Source organism: Augochlora pura, chromosome 3, assembly GCF_028453695.1.
Source record: "Augochlora pura isolate Apur16 chromosome 3, APUR_v2.2.1, whole genome shotgun sequence".
Lineage (NCBI taxonomy): Eukaryota > Metazoa > Arthropoda > Insecta > Hymenoptera > Halictidae > Augochlora > Augochlora pura.
This window is the reverse complement of record NC_135774.1, coordinates 7,817,209-7,839,547: the sequence shown is the minus strand read 5'-3', so window position 1 is coordinate 7,839,547 and position 22,339 is coordinate 7,817,209. Positions and strand designations below refer to the sequence as shown.

General features: G+C 34.7%; 1 protein-coding gene across 2 annotated transcripts in view; it reads right to left on the bottom strand.

Annotated features, from left to right (window-relative positions):
* The window catches only part of Drgx (Dorsal root ganglia homeobox), a 48,610-nt gene that overhangs the window by 1,360 nt on the left and 24,911 nt on the right, over positions 1-22,339 (bottom strand). For both annotated transcript variants that reach the window (XM_078197579.1, XM_078197578.1), the window contains 2 exons: positions 15,644-15,806; positions 14,363-14,576 (listed from right to left, as the gene is read on the bottom strand). In XM_078197579.1, coding sequence (XP_078053705.1) covers positions 14,363-14,576; positions 15,644-15,806 — 377 coding nt within the window. The remainder of the gene's footprint in view (positions 1-14,362; positions 14,577-15,643; positions 15,807-22,339) is intronic.

The window sequence follows — 22,339 nt, the reverse complement described above, 5'->3', positions numbered from 1 at the left end:
GAAAGAACGGGCGGAGAAGATCGTGGCATTCGAAGGAGAACCGTGGCCTGAAGAAGTCGTTGTTGTTGTCAAAGTCGTTGCGTTGCCGTTGTCGTTATTATTCTTGTTGTAAGTCGTGGGACATTGATAATAAACTGTTGTGCTTGTTATTGTTAAACGAAGGTGTCTTTAGTTGTCGTATTATTATTATCACGGAGTCTCGTGGGATTTACTTCTAAAATAATCCCTACATTATTAATTCTTTTGTCAACTTTAAATATATGTTTACACTACAATGTGTTTGAATGTTTTTATGTAAAAATTGTATTTTATAGATCTCCATCGTGTGGTATCTTTCAAAACAGTCTCTAACATGCAGTCATGATTTTTTACTACATGTATCACAAAAATAATTAGTTTCCTGCAATATAAGAACTGCAACATAAACTGCAATATATGCAATTTTCCATTATATCTTTAAAACTCTTCATCGCTACTTTCAGTTTCATAATTTTAATAATTCAAAATTTTCTTAAATGTTCCATAACAATATGGAAAATAAGTAAGTAATATCAAACATACGTATAATCCTCACGCAACAAGAAGGCACTTTTGTGTTCATTCCTCCTCTTACTAGCTGCGGCAATAGGATAATGATACTTTCTACTCGCGTGATGACTATACATGTAACAGTCCCGTATTTGCTACATAAATTATCTGCTTAAAGCATTAATGAATAAATAAATGAAGTTCAACAATGCTACGCAAGTAATCTTCATGACAAGGACTTGTTTTCAACATACTAAGTTTTATCTTTAAAATAATTTCAACAACTAAAATTCGGTTTTCGTAAAATTATGATTTTTTAATTATAATATTATAGGCACTGCACGTTATATTAAATGCTACTACTAATCATTAGAAAAGACATCGATATCACCCAAAATTGTTTTTACCAAAAGATTGAAAGAGGAGGGGTCGAAGTATATGTATGTAATTTACGAAAATTTTAAAGGTTGTAACTTTTGATAGGAAATAGATATCAGCTTGCTACTTGCGTAAAAAAGTCATCATTGTTTCTACTTTATGACTGGAGTATGGATCTTTATTTAACATAAAACGGCAAGGATCATTTAGCAATGTCATAACTTCTTAATATATTTAAATTCTTAATAACTTTTCTATTGCAAATCGCAGGTACTCATGTTTGTCTTTTTTGAAATAAAATTAGCATTTCACTTATTAGCCTAATATAATAAATATTGTTCTAGCTACATGTATGAATCCACTTTTGGACATACATGTACATCAAATTAAAATTTAAGAAGTCGATACATATAATTTGTTTAAATCGTTGGATCAAATAGACAATATTAATAGAAATACTCATACAATATTTATATTGAGATAAAGTCGAGAGAATAGTAAAGGGTTGTAATATTTTTTGTTTTGAGTTTTATCCTGTAGTGGTAAACATTTTTCGAAAGCAGAAGAATGTTATATTCATGGCAGTATAAATTATATAATAATAAAAATTTATAATTTCGTTTTGATTGTTCACGAAAATCTTTCTTTAAGAATTTTTTGCTGCAAAGTGGATTCACGAAATTGTCTACAGGTAAATACACAAGCAACGTTAAAACAAATTTTCATAATGTGGTATTGTTCATAAAAGCAGTCTTCTTTCGCGGGATGTTCAAATTGTAGCATAAAACGTTACAATTGATTTTACAAGTTTCATCCGTTTATGTGTGGTAGTACAGGTACAGAATAAAATAGTATGTATTGCATGCTTTTTTTACCTTTGCTAGGAAATATGTTTCAATAAAAAGTGCATAAAATATTTCACATTTCCATAAGTGTAATATCTCGCGCAGTTTTCAGCAAAAAACCTACTTTACCATAATTATTGAATAAAATAGTTGTTCACTGCTGAAATATTTTCGATCCCGCATACTTTCAAAGTTTCATGCTTTTCTCAAATATTGAAATATTATTGCAGTAAATTTGAGAAACCGATAGGAAATTGTTATAATTTCTTCAATTTATTTCAAAGTTAACTGTATTAAATCATGATAAGTACATATATATTTTTAAATTATAATAAAAGAAACGTCAATTTTATAAAAGGAAATTTTCATAGTTTCATTATTTTATTAGTTCTAATTTTGAGAACTAATTTCTCAAAATTATTCCTGATCTTATTTGGTTCCATGTATTTTATTTCATATTGTATATTGTAGTATGCTTATATTTTTTATTTTATGTTGACCTTTTTATTTTTACCTATTTTTACTTTTTATATACATAGCCATAAAACTTAATACTAAATATAAAACACTAGCAAAATTTAATGAAAAATTAGAATTTGTACTAATTTGTTAAATTAGCAGGTATGCTGATACTTTTCGAGGGGAGTGTACGTTCATTGTCACTTTTCCATTAAAGAATTCTAACCTTACTTTACTGTATATTTTAACATTTCTGTTTCAGAAGTTATCAAGTTCTTTTCCCTGAAATTGTATAATTGAAAAATCACGACGGGTCAACGATTAAAAATAGTTGTTATTTCCGAAGCTTATTTAATCTCACGAGATTCTAATTTCACTTGCCAATATTCTTGTGTAATTTAATTGCAGGGTAATTGTAAGTTTGGATGCAATTCTCTAGTTACTAAGATATGAATCGTGGAGCTTGGGTATTTATTTTTAGGTCCCTGAAAGTCTGGACAATTAAACAAATTTTTAACAATAATCGCTTTGAAACTATGTAGAGTTAGGTATGCATATAACATTTTTAAATACACTAGAAACTCGATTTTTGAAACCTATAAATTATCGATACCTATTTTATTATCCAAACACATTTCACATGTAGTCAAACACTCTGCTCAACTCGCATGATCGAAATTCTACTGTGCGTATTAATAGCTTTATTTCTATTTACTAAAACAAGACAAAACTATTATCAAATTATTGCGTCGATGAAAAAGTTTTTTTAATCTTTCAGAGGAAGATTTTTAGAATAAAGAAATGCTTTCTGACATTTCTTCAATAGTTATTGTTTTTATTAACAAAATACTAAATAATGTGCATTTTAAACATTTTTAAAAAACGATATTGTTTTAGAAAATGAAACAATTCTTTGAAAGTCCCAATATTAAATAAGAACTAGAACAAAATAATGCGTTTACCAGAACATTTCACAAGCCCGTTATTATTTCAATTTAAAAATACCTCAAGCTTTCAAAATGCATTATGGTTGAAATGACAGTCTTATGTGGTGTAATGACGCCATCTACTGGGACGAATTTAACTCTTTTAGTAATGAAGAACGATATATCGTTGATGGCTACTCTTGAACAAATATCGTTTTCTTAATATCTTCAGTAAATGACGATTTCAATTCTTATTTCTTCTCCCTCTTTGAATTTGGTAATTTCCAGGTATTACAGAATTCTCGTAATTTCTTTCCGAAATTTTATCATATCACATCAATCGAGGTTTGTACATTTTGCTCGGGTAAATGTGATTTTTTAGTTGGCACTAAAAGAGTTAATAAATGGGGAAGGATCAGTAATATCGGAGATCGATATGGTACATAGAACGCCATGGTTCACTACAAAAATTGACTGGTGCGGCTGACGATTGTATATATTTGTTACAAGAATAACAATAAACCAAAATTAAAGCGGCATTATATTATATAATCTTACCTCCTTGCTAAATTAATAACACATTCCATGAAATTTGTTAAAATGTGTCGCGAACTACAGAGAGAAAGATCGACGAACGATGACATTGTTATCAAAGAACATGAATTTCTTTTGACAAAAATAAAGATAAGCAAAATAAGCCCACTGCGCGGGACGTTTCCGAACAAATACAATATTAAATAGATAACGTTACTAATAATGGCAGCACGCACTCCGAACTTGGCACCCGAAAAACTGTTCTCAGATCTCCATCCGATTTCCATATCTTTCGTTACACGTCCCTTAATCTCTTATCAAACTCGATCTCCCTTTAATGAAGCAGTTGCGATTCGTTTGATGTGTCTCGAGGAAGGGGGCTACAATATTTCGGATCCCATGGAGTTCGCCGGCGAGGGGGCGAGGCGGCGCGGAGAGGGTTACGAAGGGAAGCAGAAGGGCCCACGAAAGCGCTAACCCGATTAGCACGCGCGATATTCCGCATCCTCCGCCAACCAGCAGAAGCTGCTTCGAGGCGCTGATGATTATCTCAAATATTAATCGCAAATATTGTTTAATTAATGTAACAAGCCGGGGGTGAAGCTTCAGACGGTGCGCCGCAGCCAGAACGAGACAGAGAGAGAGAGAGAGAGAGAGAGAGAGCGGCGTGGATGCAGCGAACTTCTGGCAGAACGGGAACGCTGATTAATCTGACGGAGAAGGAAAGCTGGCTAAGGAGGTAAACAGGGAAATACGACGGCGGATAAACATGTACAAGTAGATGGAGCAGTTCGAAGAAAAAGAACGGATCGAGGAGATCTAAGTGGAGATAAGGATCCGGGGGGAACGAGGCGGGAGCTGGGTAAATAATACCGCGGCGATGGATGATGAAAAATTGATGTTAAAGAGGAAATACAAACGTAATGACGGGGGCAAATAGCGAATCTTTAATCCCGAGACGTGTAAAGCTGTTTAATAGCAGCAGCACCGCGAAAAAGAGTGTAATTGAAAATTTAGGGGGTTTATGAGGAATGCAAAGGAACTTTTTTTCATGGAAACGTAATATGCAAAATATTGTTTTACCTGCGCTGCGTTAGTATTTGTCGTGCGCTATTAAGAACACAATTTAGTTTTACCGCATAATTTCCTGAGAAAAGTACTTCTTCGGATTACTAAATTTTTAAAATCTGCGAATCTTACTTTATTTACTAATGAATTATGATTACACTTATGTGCTTAGTCGGACATATGTAAAAAATTATTTGGGAAATACGTATCACCTTGTACGTCAGCTCGCAAATAAATAATTTATAAAACTAGCAAGTAACAATTTGAGCAATGTATTGGATTGTTGCAAAAGTAGTCTCGGTTTTCCAAACAAATAACTTACTTAGTTTAAAATTCTGCATTTTTGACACTTATTTCGAACTTCGTATGAATATAAATTCTTCCGATATTCGTATAAATTTTGTTCATATGCCAAAGAGACCAAAATTTCTTTAAAAATGGCGCATATATTAAATTTATTTTTCATATAAAACCAACATAAAAAGAAAGGAAAAAAGTATTAGAAATTGTTATCGATGTGTTATTCACGGTGATGGTAGCCACAAGAATAAGCTAGATTTCAAATCATAAGAGTGGGGTCCAAACCACATGACGCGCGGGTCTCCCGTTCAGCGAAGTGAACGTCATAATTTTTATTGTAATTCTAAACTATGAACGTGACGATATTACGTTGATATAACGCAATGAAATCGACAGGACTTTCACTATGGATTTCGTTTATTTTTAGACTACGGATTTCTATTTATAATTAAGATTGTCTATGATGATTACGAGACAGAAAGATTACATAAACATGCATTTCTTTTTCTAATAATTTCGGTAAGTCGAATATCACACAATGGCATTTTAAAATTCATTGTATGCTTTCAGTGTTTTGCATCTTGTCTGGATTAGTATACGTAATCAAACCTAACCTTATATTCATACAAAGCAATATTATAAGATAAGAAAAACATATCAGAAACGTTATTAAAAAAAGGATAGTAATTATAATGACAAAAAAGCAATAATCAAGCATATTTTTATATTTCCTAAATAAATCCAGAAATAGGATCAGATTTTAGAACATGTCCGTACTTTAGTGAGCTCCTGTATTAGATCACGTAACCAAACCTAACCTAACTCTGCGAAAACAATATCATGGAAAAAAATTACACAGAAAGAGGTGAAGAAATTAAAAAATGTCTGAAAAATCGAAATATATTTTCAATTACCGTTAAATGAAAATTAGGGTACATAAGTACAACTTCCACGAAGCAAAAATTGTTTTAAAGGCGCAGAAATTGGGACATCCGCCCTATTGCATATATTAAAGTTAGTACGTTAAACTATGAAAATGGCGACCAAACGTTCTAAACTAGATTGGCAACGGATTCAAAGACGACACACCGAATCAATTTTCCCATCGACTAAAACAGAAACGACGCAGCTATTTGTTAATGCAAAAGTCATCTCGCATTTCATGAATTCTGAAATCGCATAAATGCAGCAAGGAACCGAGGGTAGATAGCACGATGAACCGGGGGGTTATGCTACCCGGAGCACCGCTCTCTCGGAGCATGTGCGCGTCGTTAGTAGCGAAGCAGTGGAGTAAAGTATCTAAATAATGTAGGTACACCATCTGAAAAGAAAACTCGGGAGAACCGGCACTGATACTATCTAGGCCGTGACGAGGAAACGGAAGCGGAAGCGGTAGAGTCTGAAAGACGCGGGGAACAGGAATAGGAGCAGATTTCCGTCGATGGTAGGAGCTTGGGGCGGGAAACCGCGACAAGATGGCTCGGCGCGGGGGTTGGTAAAGGGTTCAAGGAAGCGGAAGACGGCGACGGCGACGGAGACGTGAACGGGGATGCCTGAACTGCGGTAAGCGCGATAATTAGCGGCAATTAGCCGCGTAGCCTAGCGTGTGCCTTGCTTACGTGCGCAGGTTCGCCGCCGCCCCTTCCCACCCCGCCCTTCTTGCGCCATCGTTTCACATACACGCACTTAATTTCTTCGGCTCTATGCGTTTAACCGTGATAGCTACACAGCCCGTCCGCTTTCAGTCGCGCCAACTTCTCCGCGTATATGCTCTGCTGCGTCGACGTTGATGTTGTCAACGGTGAAGCTGTTTTAGGAGGTTGCGCGCACACGGGAGACAGCAAATACGCGCACACATACATGCAGGCTTCGGAAAGTTCCGAATTTCCGATTTTCGTCAACTTCTCGATATTCGCGTACTGCGGTTGCTGGGTTATTTTGATCCAGAGTATTTAATTTGTTCACTTAATTATCCAATTTTCGATAACTGAATGAAATAAATTGTTGTTACGCTAAGGACAGCAGAAAGGCTTGCAAATTTGTTGAAAGTACCTTTGAAAATAAATTTTGAAAAATTAGTGAATAAAGAACAGAATTTGTCTTTAATGTCGTAAAAAGAACTCGTGATTATTGATAAAAAGGAACCATCCTTGATAATCTTGATGTTGAAAAGTCAGGGATACAAGGATAGACTACTCTGTTCTCGGATCATTTTTAAACCTAATGAAATTAAACTCTAGGAGATTTAAAATAATACATAAAAAATAACAGGTATGCTAAAGAAATAAAACGAACTTATCGACAGACAATTGATTTTTGTCATATAACGGGTAGTCGTCGTTAAATGGTACAGGAAGTTTAGAAAAATGCAATGCAATAGGAAAAAATAGAAAAAATATATAAATGACGGAGATAGTTTTTAGTTACGAATAACCAGTGTACATATGTATCTAGTATGCATATAATATGTATTGCAGTTTTATGTTATTTTACTTTTTTATCAAGATGTGAATTCGGTTTTTTCTATTATATTAAATATGTATTATAATACTAAAATTATACTTTTATTTTTTAATATTGCATTTCTTCCTACAATCGAATAAAGCGTTGAATTCTACATAAAAAAGAATTACATTAAATGGAGTATAAGATACAAATGTAGCAATAAAATATAGCAGTAAAAAATAACACTGAAAAAGCACTAAAAATATAACAATAAAATTATAACAATATAGTAAACATATATGTATTATATTAAACTTAAGAAATTCATTGTTAATTACGTTACACTAAATTCAACGAATGAGAAAGGAACAAAAGACTATAAAAATATTGCATTAAGATTCTGATTTATAGTTTTAGTAAGCCGTAAAAAGAATAAAGACACATTAATTCTCAACTTTCCCAAGTTTTCGCAGATAGTGGATGGGGGTGCATGAAGACCGCGGGGACGGTAAAATAGTTGAAGCGTTTCTTAAAACACAAATGACTTTACTTGTTTCATCACGCTACTTCAGCAACCCGTGGCACATTCTATAATCGTTTTACAGCCGTTAACGACGTCGGCAAGTGTAACATAACCTCGTAGAAGCAGCCACTTTCGCGTAATAAGAATCCATTAAAATCTTTCTTTAAAATTCAATGTCATCGGAACTCCGTCGTCTGCTTTATTGCTAATGGAATACGCAATAAACACCCGTTACAATGTTCACGGAGTTGCGCTATCCGTTAATCAGGTCAACCATGACGCCTTCGAATTTCTTTTATAGTTACTAATACTTTGTATCATTTGTTCACGTCGTTCGTTGAATTCATTTGTTGTGTAAATTATAATTTCATTCATCAATTCCTATCTTGGTTCTATCACTTAGAAACTATAAAGTGAATTCCAGCACTACTGTGATCTGTTAATCTAACAGAAATAAGAGACAATATTTCTCAATTATAATACTTTAACTTTCTGAGTTTTTTGTTAAAATTGAAGGATGCCTATTTAGGGGTATTCCACGTTTCGTAAATTTTTTAAAAATATAAAGAATTGTAAATGGTGTGTTATTTATATTTAAAAAATCGAAACGATACATTATTTTAAAGTTTAAATTTGTACGATTTTTGCGACAAGATTCGTGCCAACATCTTTTTTTTTCAAATAAAAGCTATAGCAACATTTTGCAAAATTCACACTTAACCCTCTACCCTTCCATTTTCTGAGGTTTTACGTGAGAATTGCGCTATAAATCAATCAAAATGCGTACTGTCTTTTCTATTCAAGTTCCATAAGTTATCGAGTAAATGACAAATCCACATCAGGCTAATACAGATCCGAAAGATAACCGCAGAAAGGTTAAACGACACAAGAATAGAAGAGAGCACCGCGTTGAAGCCGTTCGCGAGAAACGCCGAGGCAAAGAATGCGAAGCCAGCACCTGCCGAGCCACGAAATCGCGTTCCAATATACTATAAACCGTGAAAATGAACCGGCTGGGTGGATCCACGTGTCGCATAAACCTGTATGCGCGGGTATTAAAATTCGACGAGCATCAAGGATGGACGCGCGTAGTTAGGGAAACGGATCGTTACCGGGTCCGGGCGGAAAACCAATTCCACTCAAGATTACGTTCGCCGGCGTGTAATTTAAATCCCATGCTAAGAACGTTACCATAAAACAAGAAAGACGCGAGCTAAAAGAAAGACGAGCCCCTTCCAGCCGAGTAACCCCAGATCCGCCCCTGTTCCACGAATCGACTGCACGGGAGTCTCTCGCTCCTAGGTCGGTCGGGTACGGGTAAGGAGAAACGCAAAAGCGTACACCCCCGCAGTCGAGAAACTGCCGAGCCTCTGAATAAATGATGAGGATATATTTACGGCGAGCGGTTTTAAATAAATTACAACTGCGGAGACGGCGAAGGAGTATCTTCGTACCGTTTCGCCTCTCAAACCCCTGCCGCCCCTCCGACCGCCCCCTTTCAGGCCCTCCACAACCCCCCTCGTCAGCCACTGCCGTGTTTCCTCGCCCGGCTCCACCATCTTGACTCGAGTCACTCGCCGCCAAGTATGTATATCCCGTGTGTCTACCTTTTCGACATTGTTCTTACCTTCTCCAGTCGATTCCGGTCGAGCACTGTCTGGGATTATAAAGAACCACCGCCAGGATGCTGTCTTCCAGAAAGAAATCGGGGGATTCCGCGTCTTACCCGTCACTTTTTACCATTTACGTAGGCTGAGTATGGTTGCGCAGGGAGAGTATGATTCTATAGGGAGGGGATCGATGTTATTCCATTCGGGCTTACGTGTTGCTAAATGAGGATTCGTTTGGTGGTGTTAACCCTTAACCTCTTCAGGGATGAATTTTTATAGTAGAGAACAATCTATTTAATTGTTTCTTTTTTATTTATCGTCCATTTCATTTCATTCGATTAGGATTTTTCGGCATTACTGAGGGATTTTGTAGCGAATAGTTTTTCCTATTCACCTATTCAAACTTACGTAACTTATCACAGATTCCTAATGTTTATTCCCTTATTCTTTTTTTTAAGCTCAGTGATTAAAGTCGCATGTACCACTAAGTAAATTATTAGCTATTTAAAGTCAAGTTATTGACATAGAAGAGGAAGATAAAAGATGAAAATCAATTCTTCTTACTTTGCGCATCAATAATGAAGGGAACCGTCATCGATGCTTCGATGTAATTGTATTCAATGTAATTGATGCACTGAAAATTGCACTGTAAATCGCACTTTTAATTTCATTGAATAAGACACTATAATGTTATGAAATTTGCAAAGTTCTCGGCGCGGCTGACAAAGTGTTAACGCGTTTGCTATTATCGTCACATATCTGTGATGACTATGATTTTGTATTTCATGTAAAGACTATTAAATTAATTTTGTGAATATAATTATTTAAGATTGTAACTCACAGCAAGTTATCCATAGAATTTCTAGCTTCTTCTCAATGACATTTTTATTATATTTTATAAGAAGACTCAATATATTGACGGAACAAGACTCTTGTCAAGTGTTCAAATGAGAAGTGGTATTTAGCAATTTTTTTATAACATAAAACTTTAATGGAATTTATCGCAATTTGATACATATATTTCTTAATATTTCAAGATATAAAAAGTTTTATTTTCATTACATTTCATCAACTTTTAATGAAATAGTATACATTTATTATGAACATTCCCATCGACAGCGCGCAGTATAGTATTTTTGTCCTTGATTAAGAACGTAAAATCGAACGACATTTATTTTATAATATCATTACACGACCTATAGACTAAACATTTCCTTAAAAAAATATAAAATTGTCGGAGATACACGGCTTTGAACACAAACAAAATTACCTTTGCACAAATTTCTAATTTAATGATGCAATTAAGATAGTTTAAATAATCATTATTATCAAGTATATTACATCATACGAAACATAATACTATTATGAAGAAAATTTTGTTTGGTTTTTTGTTTTAAATCAAAGGGAACAAATGCTAAACTGCATTTCGTCGACGGGGAAGTCTATACGGAATAACATAGACCATGTCACTAAAAGTGGATAAAATATAACACAAAATAAACATTTTCTATCTGGAAATGTTAAAGAATATATGTGGCAAGTGATGATAAATTTCATGAAAGTCTTACGTTGTAAAAAAGCTGCCAAATATCACGTCTCGTTTGAACGCTCTACATGAGTTTGCCTCCTTAACCCTTTGACTACTGTTGGCTCCTATTGACGTCCGACACACGTTGGCTTCCCGGTACTGTAGGCGCCAATAGGCGTCAAGATCAAATTTCGCCCCCGTTTATTATTAAATTTGATTAATTATATATTGTGTAATATTTATGCTATATATATTGTAAAAAAGCTTAATATTATTGTTCACTTCAAGTAATATTGGTATAATGTAACAGAATTCAATATTTTGAATATTTTAATATACCTCCTCAGAAATGCATGTCTAACGAAAAATTACGGCCGTGCCAAAGTCTGTCGTAGCCAAAGGGTTAATACGACAAATGTAATAAATGTAAGTATATACATCAGTGAAGTTGATAGTGAACATGTTAAAAACTGTTCATATAATCACGTTATGGCCATTATTGGACCATCTTCTTTGTTCTGACTTTCTTTAAGAGAGATCACGTGTGCCCAGATTTAGAGAAACATAAGATACGATATTCTTCTGTTACTGTACGTTATTGTAATCTGTTCGACCTGTTCCATAAAGAATAAAGTTTGAAGTTTTCGACAAATTGAATAAACTGTTTTATGTGGTACTTCTATGTCGTACTTCTTAAAACAATAAATTATATGTTACCTTTTATGCATATAAGTACGAATTTGGTCGCAATTGAAATATGTAACAAAGTAAACGGAAAAGTCTTTGTGTAAGTTACTGTGCTTTTAAAAAGATGATAAATTAATTATTGTGTATCATTTACCGAGCCTTTTCTAATTATTGTGCATAAATAACCGTGATCAGTTCTGGGTAAATAAACCTATAACAAAGATGTCCAAACGTGAAATATTCCGTACTAAATAATTTCGTATAATTTATTATGTATGTTTCAATACTTATGATATTCACGTTTGGCGTAGATAAATTTCAAATACCAAAAAAGTAAGGTTAGATGTGATTAAGACAATTCAGTAACACTATACGAAAAGAATGATGATCTATATTAACCCTTTGCGGTCGAGTGGCGACACTAAGGCGCCGCTGAAAATTATCATGCCACGTTTTAAAATAATTTTTACCAAGATTATCCACATTAAAAAAATTGTTAAAAGCCTATCAACTATTGCTTAAGTCGCAAAATTCAATTCCATAATGTGAAGAATGCACCAGGTTATGTAAAATGGGAACGCTATAAGTTTGGGGAAATATTTTGGATTTCTAGTTGAAATGGCTCCAATTGCAAAGGGTTAATCATTGGGAGAACACTGTAGATAAAGAGTACTGATAAGGCGAACCATTCTATGTTGCAACATTAACACGCTATTTTACTATAGTAACTAGGATGTAGCTAGAATAGCGTGAACGTGCGTAAAGGTGACTGCCCCAATTATCGTGCCCGTAGATTAAAAATGTATAGAGAAAGAAAAGTGTTATATACATATAAATAGATGATCTCTATTTTGTTTTCATATTTACCTATTAATACGTTTTATTCAAGGAGAGATGTTAGTTTATGTATAAAACTTTCCTTTTTCTATATATTTCTAATCCGGGAGTAGAACTTGGATCATGTGCCCTAGTATGCCAATAGATGTGTACCATGATGAGATCATAAGATGCGTCCCGAGATGGCACAGAGGCAAAGAGGGCTCATTGTTAGGTCCTGCTATCTACACCTCTAACACTCCTGTCAACGCTACGCTATTTCAGCACATACACTACCACTACTACCTATCGAATCGAACTAATCTCATCCGTGCTCCATACATCGTATTCTCTCTCTTTGATTTCCTTCGGCCGATTAGCGCGTGTAACCACTTCGGTTAATAGAGTGCTCCACTTGAAAATGCGTGACTAGGTGATACGTTCTCATTAGATGAGACTAGAAGTACGCTCTGTTTCTAATCAATCAGACCGGCGTTCTTATCATACGTTAGCATATTTTCATACGTCAGGTTTAATCTTGTAAACCCACCACGGTACATCGAATGCCGAATAACAAAGTATACTTCACATATGAATCTCGATCTCCTCTTTTCGGAAGCATTAAAAAGCAGTTCAATGCAAATAAAGAGAAAGATCAATTGTTTCAACACTTTACCGACCCGTAGCCTATAAATCGATTTTTTACCAATAATTTGTAATCTATTATTATGTAATTCTTTACATATTAGATACCTCCGCGACGAATAAAATAAATCAAATAAAAATAGAATGAATATAATAGATGAAATAAATATTGTTTAATACTAATATTATGAAAATATAAGAATGGTAGTAACTTTAGTTACTCTATAATTATAGTAGAACCGAATAATACAGAGATCACTTTCTCAAAGTTAGATTTAACATTCCTATAAGTAAAGTGTTATTAAGTCTGTTGTGTACAGAGTTCACAACTCTCATGTCTGCATGTGCTGGATGTCCGCAAATACTGACAGACCCCAGAACCCTCAAACACCGAACAACGACATCCATTACCTATGAACCACGACCTGGTCTCGTGACACTTCAAAAGCGCATTTGGCATACGCCGTACATACAGAGAAATCTTGAACGTCCACGAGAAGACACACTCCAGGGGTCTTTCAGGCGAAACGTTAAGGGACCAGTTCATCTGCAGCCCCGGTCGTAAATGCGAACGGTCATCCTTAAATCGCTGGGTGGCGTTCGAAGCGAGGCGAGCCAGAGGATCTCGCGGAATCCGAGTTTGCACGCGAGCGGGGCCCGATAGTGATTTAACGAGGCGACGATTATCGCGATTATACGAGTGGCAGCGACTGCCGGGACGAGTAGAACGCTGCGGGAGGGACGGCGGGTGGATGGTTGCCGGGTCTGTGGAATAGTAGGATGAGGATGAGGATGAGCACGAGGTGGAGGACGAGGCGGTGGGGTTGTGGGGTGATAGTGAAAGAGGGTTGGGAACCGGAGGAAGCTACGAGGAGTGGTTTAATGGCGCGTATCAAGCATCCGGCCGACGTGTTCAGCGGTGCTTGCACCGTGGAATCGCGAGTGACTTTAGATGGCCGTCAACGGCGCTGCTGGGATAGGGGCTAGGTGGTTGAGGTAGAGGGCAGGGGTCCAAAGGGGAAGGAAGATATTTCCTAAAGACGTAAATACAAACGAAGCTAAAAGCTCACCTCTCGGCGGGTGGGCCGAGACCTCCCGCGGTGCTAGGTGGTGGCGGTGGCGCCCTTATGGGGGTTGGCGGTGGCGTCGAGACGCCACCCAGGGACGGCTGAGTCTGCTGGGGCCGCGGACTGACCGAGGCGGAAGTCGTGCTGGGGCTTCTCGATCCTCCAGCTCCATCTGGTCCGGCATCCTCCGCGTCGGGGGCGTTGCTGTTCGTTGTACCTTTTTCGAACAAGAAACGAGGTTGCCGTCAGTGTTTGGCAAAATTCATTCGATTAACGAATAACAATGAAATCTTTGTTCGTTGTTCCCCAATGACGAATAACGTTTATTCGAATGAGAATAAGATTTGTATCTGTTATTCATGAATGGCACATAGGGAGAAGTTGCCAATATTTTATATGAATTTCTTAAATCATATTCCATTTAAAATCCGCTTAAAATTGAATTGTAGCGGCAATTAACAATATGCCTTAAAAGCTCAGTCAATCATAATACTTCTTAATATTCTATAATGCACGAGACCATGTCTTTATGCTGTATCCATCAATTTTTATAAAGTAATAGTATAATCGTATTTATTTTTATGCTAACATTAGCTTAGATTACGTGTAATTCTTGGAAATAAAATTGTGTCATAATGAGAACTCTAGCAGCACATTAAAATTTATTTTGAGGTTAGGTAATCGCGTTTCTTGAAGCAGCGAGCAAATTGCTTAAATCGTACGGTTACGAAGTTTCCAAAATCGTACTGACATCGGTCAATGAAAAAAACTGGTTCTGCAATTTGTGCGAAGAAGTTTGCCTCGAACGTTAATTGTTACTTAGGTAATAGTAAATGGAATTCAAATGAGATTGTGATTAAACTAGTAACTTTTAAATTAAACTTATTTAAATTAAATTAGTAACTTATATAAAATATTTCTCTTTAATTTTGCTATTATTTGGAACGAGAAGAAAAATAAGAAACTCATTTTTTTAACGTTTTTGCCTGAATCTAAAGTCCTTTATATTTCGGAAAGTCACGCGCAAGCCAAACATTTCATCAATGTACAACCTGCAGAGTTATAGTAACTTTCGTTCTCAATAAAATTGTCTTATTAGGCTTTAACAAAGTTATAAATATAATGGAAGGAATAATTTATAACAACATGAGGAAAGATGTTTATATTATAGAGTGCTTACAATTGAAAAAATAAGTATGGTAGAAATAGTCAATATAAATTGATCAATTGCAATCGCGTATAATTACTAAATCTAATTTTATTATTACTGTATCAAAACCATACCTTCAGGATCATGGCCGGTGGGGCTTGGTCCTGCCGACGAAGACGACGGTGGTGCTAATCCTGGTGTTTCCAGTGCGCCACCTCCCCCACCCTCTCTCTTCCTCTGCTCTTCTTTCAAACGTTCGTATTTTCGCCACTTCGCCCTGCGGTTCTGAAACCACACCTGAAAAGACAGAGGATTCTCGTTAAATAATAACATTTACTAAACACGGTTATCGAATTAAAATCAGAATGTTAACATATTACGGTATAGGATAAGATAAATATTTCCACGCAACAATAAAATTGTACAATTTGAATCATACTGAAACGAATTGTTCCTTTTCAATTGTTTGTTATTCTCTCACATCATTGTTGCAAACTGTGTCGTGATATTACTGGTGTGAAATTAATACAATGGAACAATATTTGATATTTTAGAAGATGGAATATAAAATTATCATTAATTAATTTTAATTCAACAGAATTTTAGTAGCAGCTATTCTATTATATAATTAATTTTGGTTTCTTCCCATAATTTCAAATTATCATCTCTGGTTCGGAAAAGAGAAAAGTTAGCTTCTATATATTAACAACAATCGAAAAAGTGAAGAAAAATGTTTAATAACAGAATGGATAGGTTTCAAAACAGTCTTCGACTGATTTTTCATTTTCACACAATGCTGTTATAAGTTATTGTAGTTTTAGTTGAAATTTGAAGTTTAGTTGAAATTCAAGATCATTGAAGCATAAACAACATAATAACGTTACAACTAATAATGGTTCGGAATAATATCAAATACAATCTTAATTGTACTAATCATAATTAGTACAACTTCCATAATACGTCTGACAATCGCTCAGAACTACTACTTATCCTACTCATCGACTACCAATTGCAAATCAATCTAACACCATTTACAAGAAGATTTTCAGAACAATTCTTAAAAGTTGGATAGAAAATTGCATCATGAATGTTATTTATTAACGTCGCTTAAATGATAAAAAATGCTAAATTATAACTTTATTTATCTGCGTACAGGGTGAGTCCGTTAACATTTTCAGCGGAAATTTTTCCATTATTTTTAATCATACGAAGAAACGTAAAACCAAATGTTAAAATTGTGATATTAATAGAGTTTAAGCAAACATATTATTTCTTCTTGTTTTAAATCTCTAAAACAGAGTATTCCTCAAAAAATGTTCATTGTTATTTAGTATTCATAGAAGAGTCATTGAGGATAATTTATAACTAAAAATATAAAGAACAAAAATAAGCAAAAATCAAGAGGAAAAGGGAAGCAACATTATATTATCTTGTGTGCCAGGAGCCTTACAACAAAAGCTAACTAAAAGAGAACTAACACTGATGAAAACAGATGATTCGTTTGCCATAACTGCGATACTGAACAACCACAAAATGACATCATAATTTTCCATGGCACGCAAGTGCAATAGTTTATGTGTAATCATATTTTAAAGTCAGAATACCACAACAGAGTTCGACTTCCACAACGTTAAAAATTATTTGCGGCGTGAAAGTCGCGTTGGCTCACCCTGTATGCGCGTTAATGATGTAAACGGGCTAATCCATTCGCTGGTAAGCACGACAAGATTCTACAGGCGAGGACCATGTGTCCTAATCAGCCTGTAACGACCATGACGCGCGACGTTGTGAGAAGGTAAGGGTGCCGAGTAGAAGACGACGCGCGCAACAGAGGAAAAAAAAAGTAACCGAGTGTAAGATGAGGAACGGCGCTGAAGGCGCCACTTAAGCTGCTTTAACTACACCTGCTTCTCGTGCACGGATATGGAAGGATAATTGCGTGTAAGGGATGGCATTCATAGCTGGTCAGAGGGGCGGCCTCTCGCCGGTGTGCATGTTCAACGAGCCGACAGCAACCGCGGCGGCCGAGTGTTTCTTAAAAAGCTCGAGTTCTGCTAACGAGGCTAACTTGACATAATACCAACTGAAATAGACTTTATTATACCCAGCGGCCCGCCATGTCTCCGCAAGTGTCTTCAGCTCGACGATACAACGCACTGTCCCTTTCCGCGCATGCCGATGAGTTTCGCGTTCGAATCACCCGTAATCATTAGGCGAGTGTCCTACATTTCAGGTTCGGGTTCGGATTCGGGTTTTTTCTTTCAAATTCAAATCGGAGCCTGAAACTTTTGCGTGAACGGAAGGTTCGAGTACCCAACATCCTGAAAGCGGATTGAGGAGCGTTTATAAAATAATTTTCCGCGGTATACTATTATTTGTTAACTCTAAACTTAATTAATTCACATTTGTGTTTTTATGATTATTGAAGTTGTGCAGCTCTTTCCATTAAAAATCGTTGAATGTATTTCTTTATTCAAGCTCGTATTACTATAAACGTTACTATAAACATTGTGCTATGCTTAACTAATTTTAATCCCATAATTTTTATTCGTAATTTTTATTTTAGTGATGATGTGAATTGCAGAAGTAAATGCTTTAACATTTTTCATTTTGTTTTTTCAAGAACAACTATGTTTGACATAGTAGAATTATTGCCTTTTAAACATTATTCCTTAATTTCAGTTTTATTTTAATAATCATATTGTTTTTAATACTATTATTGTTTGGAACTCTTATTGCGTTTTATTTCCATACTAATTTGAAGTATCAGATCTAAGTATGGAAATAAAAGCTATAAACCAAGGAAACTAGCAACCACAATGAATATTTACAATTAAATATTTATAATAAAATTTTCTATTGTCAACTTCTTTTATATCTACCATTACCAGTAATATAATTAATAGATTAGTGACAAATAATCAATCAACTATACAAATTTTGAAGCGAATAATCCAAAAACATTAAGTCAACAAAATATCATTATTTTTTGGATCATTTTATTACATTCACTTAAAACTCCTATGTTGAAGTCATAGTAGTGTACAATAAGGAAAGTCACACTTTCCTTATTATGAGAAAGTAGTAATGTTACGGTTCACAAACAAGAATATTGTTTACTAACCGAACGTATAGTTCAGTTAATTTACACTTAAGTCAATCTACGGTTAAGGTTTCGCATTTTTTTTTAATACATTGACATGTGCAACTTTCATTTTAAAGCACATGTCAAATTTCTCAAAAATGTGGCATATGTCATTATAACTTTAATCCCCTCATATTATAATAACATAACTAGTCTTTACTCGAACCCAAACAATAATTCTTAATTAATAACATATGTAATTATTAATCATGTGTAACAATATATGTAATTAACAATTATTATTAAAACGCAATTAAACCAAATATCCCATATTAAAGCTAACCATATTAGCTCATAATTTTCATCATTTCGTTCCATTCGCTAAAATCAGTTAAATTACATCCAGTAATACGGCGTAACTAAATAACCAGTTTTCGCTCCGTCATGAGATGGCTAATCGTTTAAAACCCCCATTATTCGCCGCGCCGGAAAAAGAAAGCTGTTCATTCGGAGTTCCGCGGAGCTAACCAGATCAAACCAAAAATCCAAAGAATCGCGGAAGCGTGTAGCGAACGGACTCGTTAACGGATTGTGATCGATAATAAAATAAACGTAGCTGCGCGAAGTCGATTACGGTTGCGCAAACAAATTCCGCCGCGGAAGACAAAACGCATTACCGGGGAGCAAGTCGCAGGAATGATTATCTTTCGCTCGGGTAGGAAAAGTTTCGCCGCAGGAAGCTTGGAAAATGGTTTAATAAAATAAATACGATGAGCTCCGCAGCCCTGCCGGCTCCGAATTCGTGCTCGGGAGACGGAGAACGAAGGTTGACGAGGAGAGATATAATAATATTCTCGGGGTTGCGGGGGCGAGTAATAGCTGAGAACAAAGCCGCGGCTCCGCAGGGACCGGTCCTTCTTTCTCCGCCGTCTTCTCCCGTATCGCTCTGTCTCGCTTCCTCTCGCGCTATTTTTTTTACCAATTCGAATTTAATCCGAAAGACGCCGGTAATGGCGCTACTTCACCCTCCTTCGACTGGATAAATGCGTTTAATCTTTTGACACTTGTTACGGAAATCTATGACGGATGCTAAGTGGAGAACTGCCATGAATAGGACACCTTTGTTTAGACCAAGAGTACTAAAAAACTTATTTAATTCGAGTTTGAAGCATTAGAAATTATAAGAGTGCATAGACACGATGAATTTCTTCTGCGTTTATTTGCTCTATTTTCAATTTCTTTTAAATATTTTATTTTTCAATTTGAATGGAAGTGTAATGAAATAAAGTAATCTTGGTATTAATCTTATAAATAATGTATCTTTTATTCATTGTGAGTATACGTGGTATTATATACTGTAAAACTGTCTTCTTCGTCGCTAAATAATCCTTTGTTAGTAATATTTTTTTACCAATAATTGAATCATCTTTCGAGTGATGCATAATACTAAGTTGACCTTCGTAATTCGGGAAGATCAGAAACATAAAAATTTAGTTTTAAACATTAATCAATATTTGTGCTGTTTACCAATAATGATATCAGTTTATAAGAAATTATTATTATTTATTATTATTAAAAAATAGATGTCGTAGCTAAATTGTATACTACGGTATTCTCATTGGTGCATAAAACATTTTAAGAAAAACGCAAATTTTTCAATTTTGACACTTACATTGTTTTCTTCAAATATTCCTCAATTGTTCATATCATGATTCCACTGCTATTCGTTCGCTGCCTTTGAAACAATATTTCTTCTTATTTTGCATTGTTAAAGTTATAATTTTGAGCAGATTTTATGAAACAAAAGTTGTTCTTTATGAAAAAGCCATTTCTAAGATTACGTTAAAAATTTTATATTTAGGAAAGTCAATGCAAGTACCTAATTATATTAACGAACTAATTTATTTACGTCTACACATTTTATTTCACGAAAAGACATGATTTTTCTGATATTTCGAAAGATCTTCGAACATTTGCGCTCTGTTCTTTACACTTTCATAAATAATAACAATTATATACCCGAATGTCGTTTTATTTCATTGCTTGGGACTTAACGGGTTAACTGTTCATCATGTTTCGGTTGAAAGAATTAAAAGGCACATTTTTACGTGGAAATTTTTAAGCGCATCAGCGTGATACATAGTCTAATGGTAAAAAGTATCTTCCTATCTCCGCACCGTGTATTCGTTTTTCGTCTTCCATTTTTTAATCTTCCTTTCTCCCGGTCTGCTTAATCCAACATACGTGCATACCACACGTCAATAATGGCGTTGCTATACTCTGCCTCAACGTAAATACTTAATCTTTTGACACTTGCTACGCAAATCTGCTTTTAATCATTAATGGATCAAGCTTTCTACGGTTCCCGTTATCCCAACAAAATTACTGTAACTGGTTTTTCGGATATTTCTGTTGGATGCTAATGCCGATCCGTCGAATAAGAATGTCACCCAATTTATTTCAAACGTATCATTCAATTCCCATATTTAACTGGCTTTAATATTATTTATATTTATCGATCCGAACATTTTTTATAATCTATTTATAATCTATTTACAATTTATTTATAATCTTGGTTATAGTAGATAATATTTTCTTTACTATGAATAGTAAGGTATAGTAAATAATATTTTCCTTTCCAATCTGGTTTGATTTACTCTTCAAAAAATTAAAGCAATCATGGACCTTTTATAATTGTTTTAAATTCGAAAATATTATATTTTTTATTGAACAGCTGCTTGAAAAATATGGTAAATTTATATAATGTTTAATATGAACTGTCTTTCGATCTGATAATTGTCTGCATTGTCCAAGAAATCTTCCGTCAAATCCAGCTTTCTAATTTTGTAGAACACTGTACACCCATATCACAATACCACAGTATACAGTGTAAAGTGTATACTATACAGTATACAGTGTATACTATACAGCATACAATATACAGTATGAAGAACCGCAATATGCAATATTCAGTATTACAAAGTATTTGTTAAATCGTAATACAAGTTGTCGAGGGATGACTATAGATGTAAAAATAAGCCGAAATAAAAATAACATTCTTTAATTATTAGGTCACTAAGTATAATTGTATAATTTTACTGTAAAATCTAATTGTTTTGCTTTTAATCTAATTTAATTTGATTTTACTAATCTTATTTTGTTCAAAGTTTATTTGACCTTTTGGCGACAGAACCTGGGTCTATTATAACCCAGACAATTAATATCGCCTAGAACGACCCCTTTCTATTTTTCATGGGGTAGCAGGCAATTCGAAATAAAATCTTGATAACCGAGGTATTATTTATTATTTTCAAAATATAAAATATGAAGTACGATATGAGTCAGGAAGACAAGAAGAAGCTCGATGTTTTAGTATTTATTTACACGTTTGCAGACAATTTAAAAATGTTATGGGGTTGCGATCAACTTACGAGGTCGCTCTAGGGTTAATTGTTTTATTTTCGACAATACAATTAAATAAGTCATAATTTTAAATAAATAGGCACGTCTCGTTGTAGAAAAAGTTCTACTAAAACCTGTGAGTTTTGTCGAACGAAATATTTTTTCTTTACGAAACGAGTTCTAATTTTCTGATTAGTTTTTCAATAAATATTCTCATGTAACAGATATGTTAGAATATGTCAAGTTGTTTTAGAACGTTCTTTCCAAAAGTCACTATATAATAAACAGAACACCGAACTATTATATACCAGATTTATTTAACTGTATTACGTAAAATCCTTTA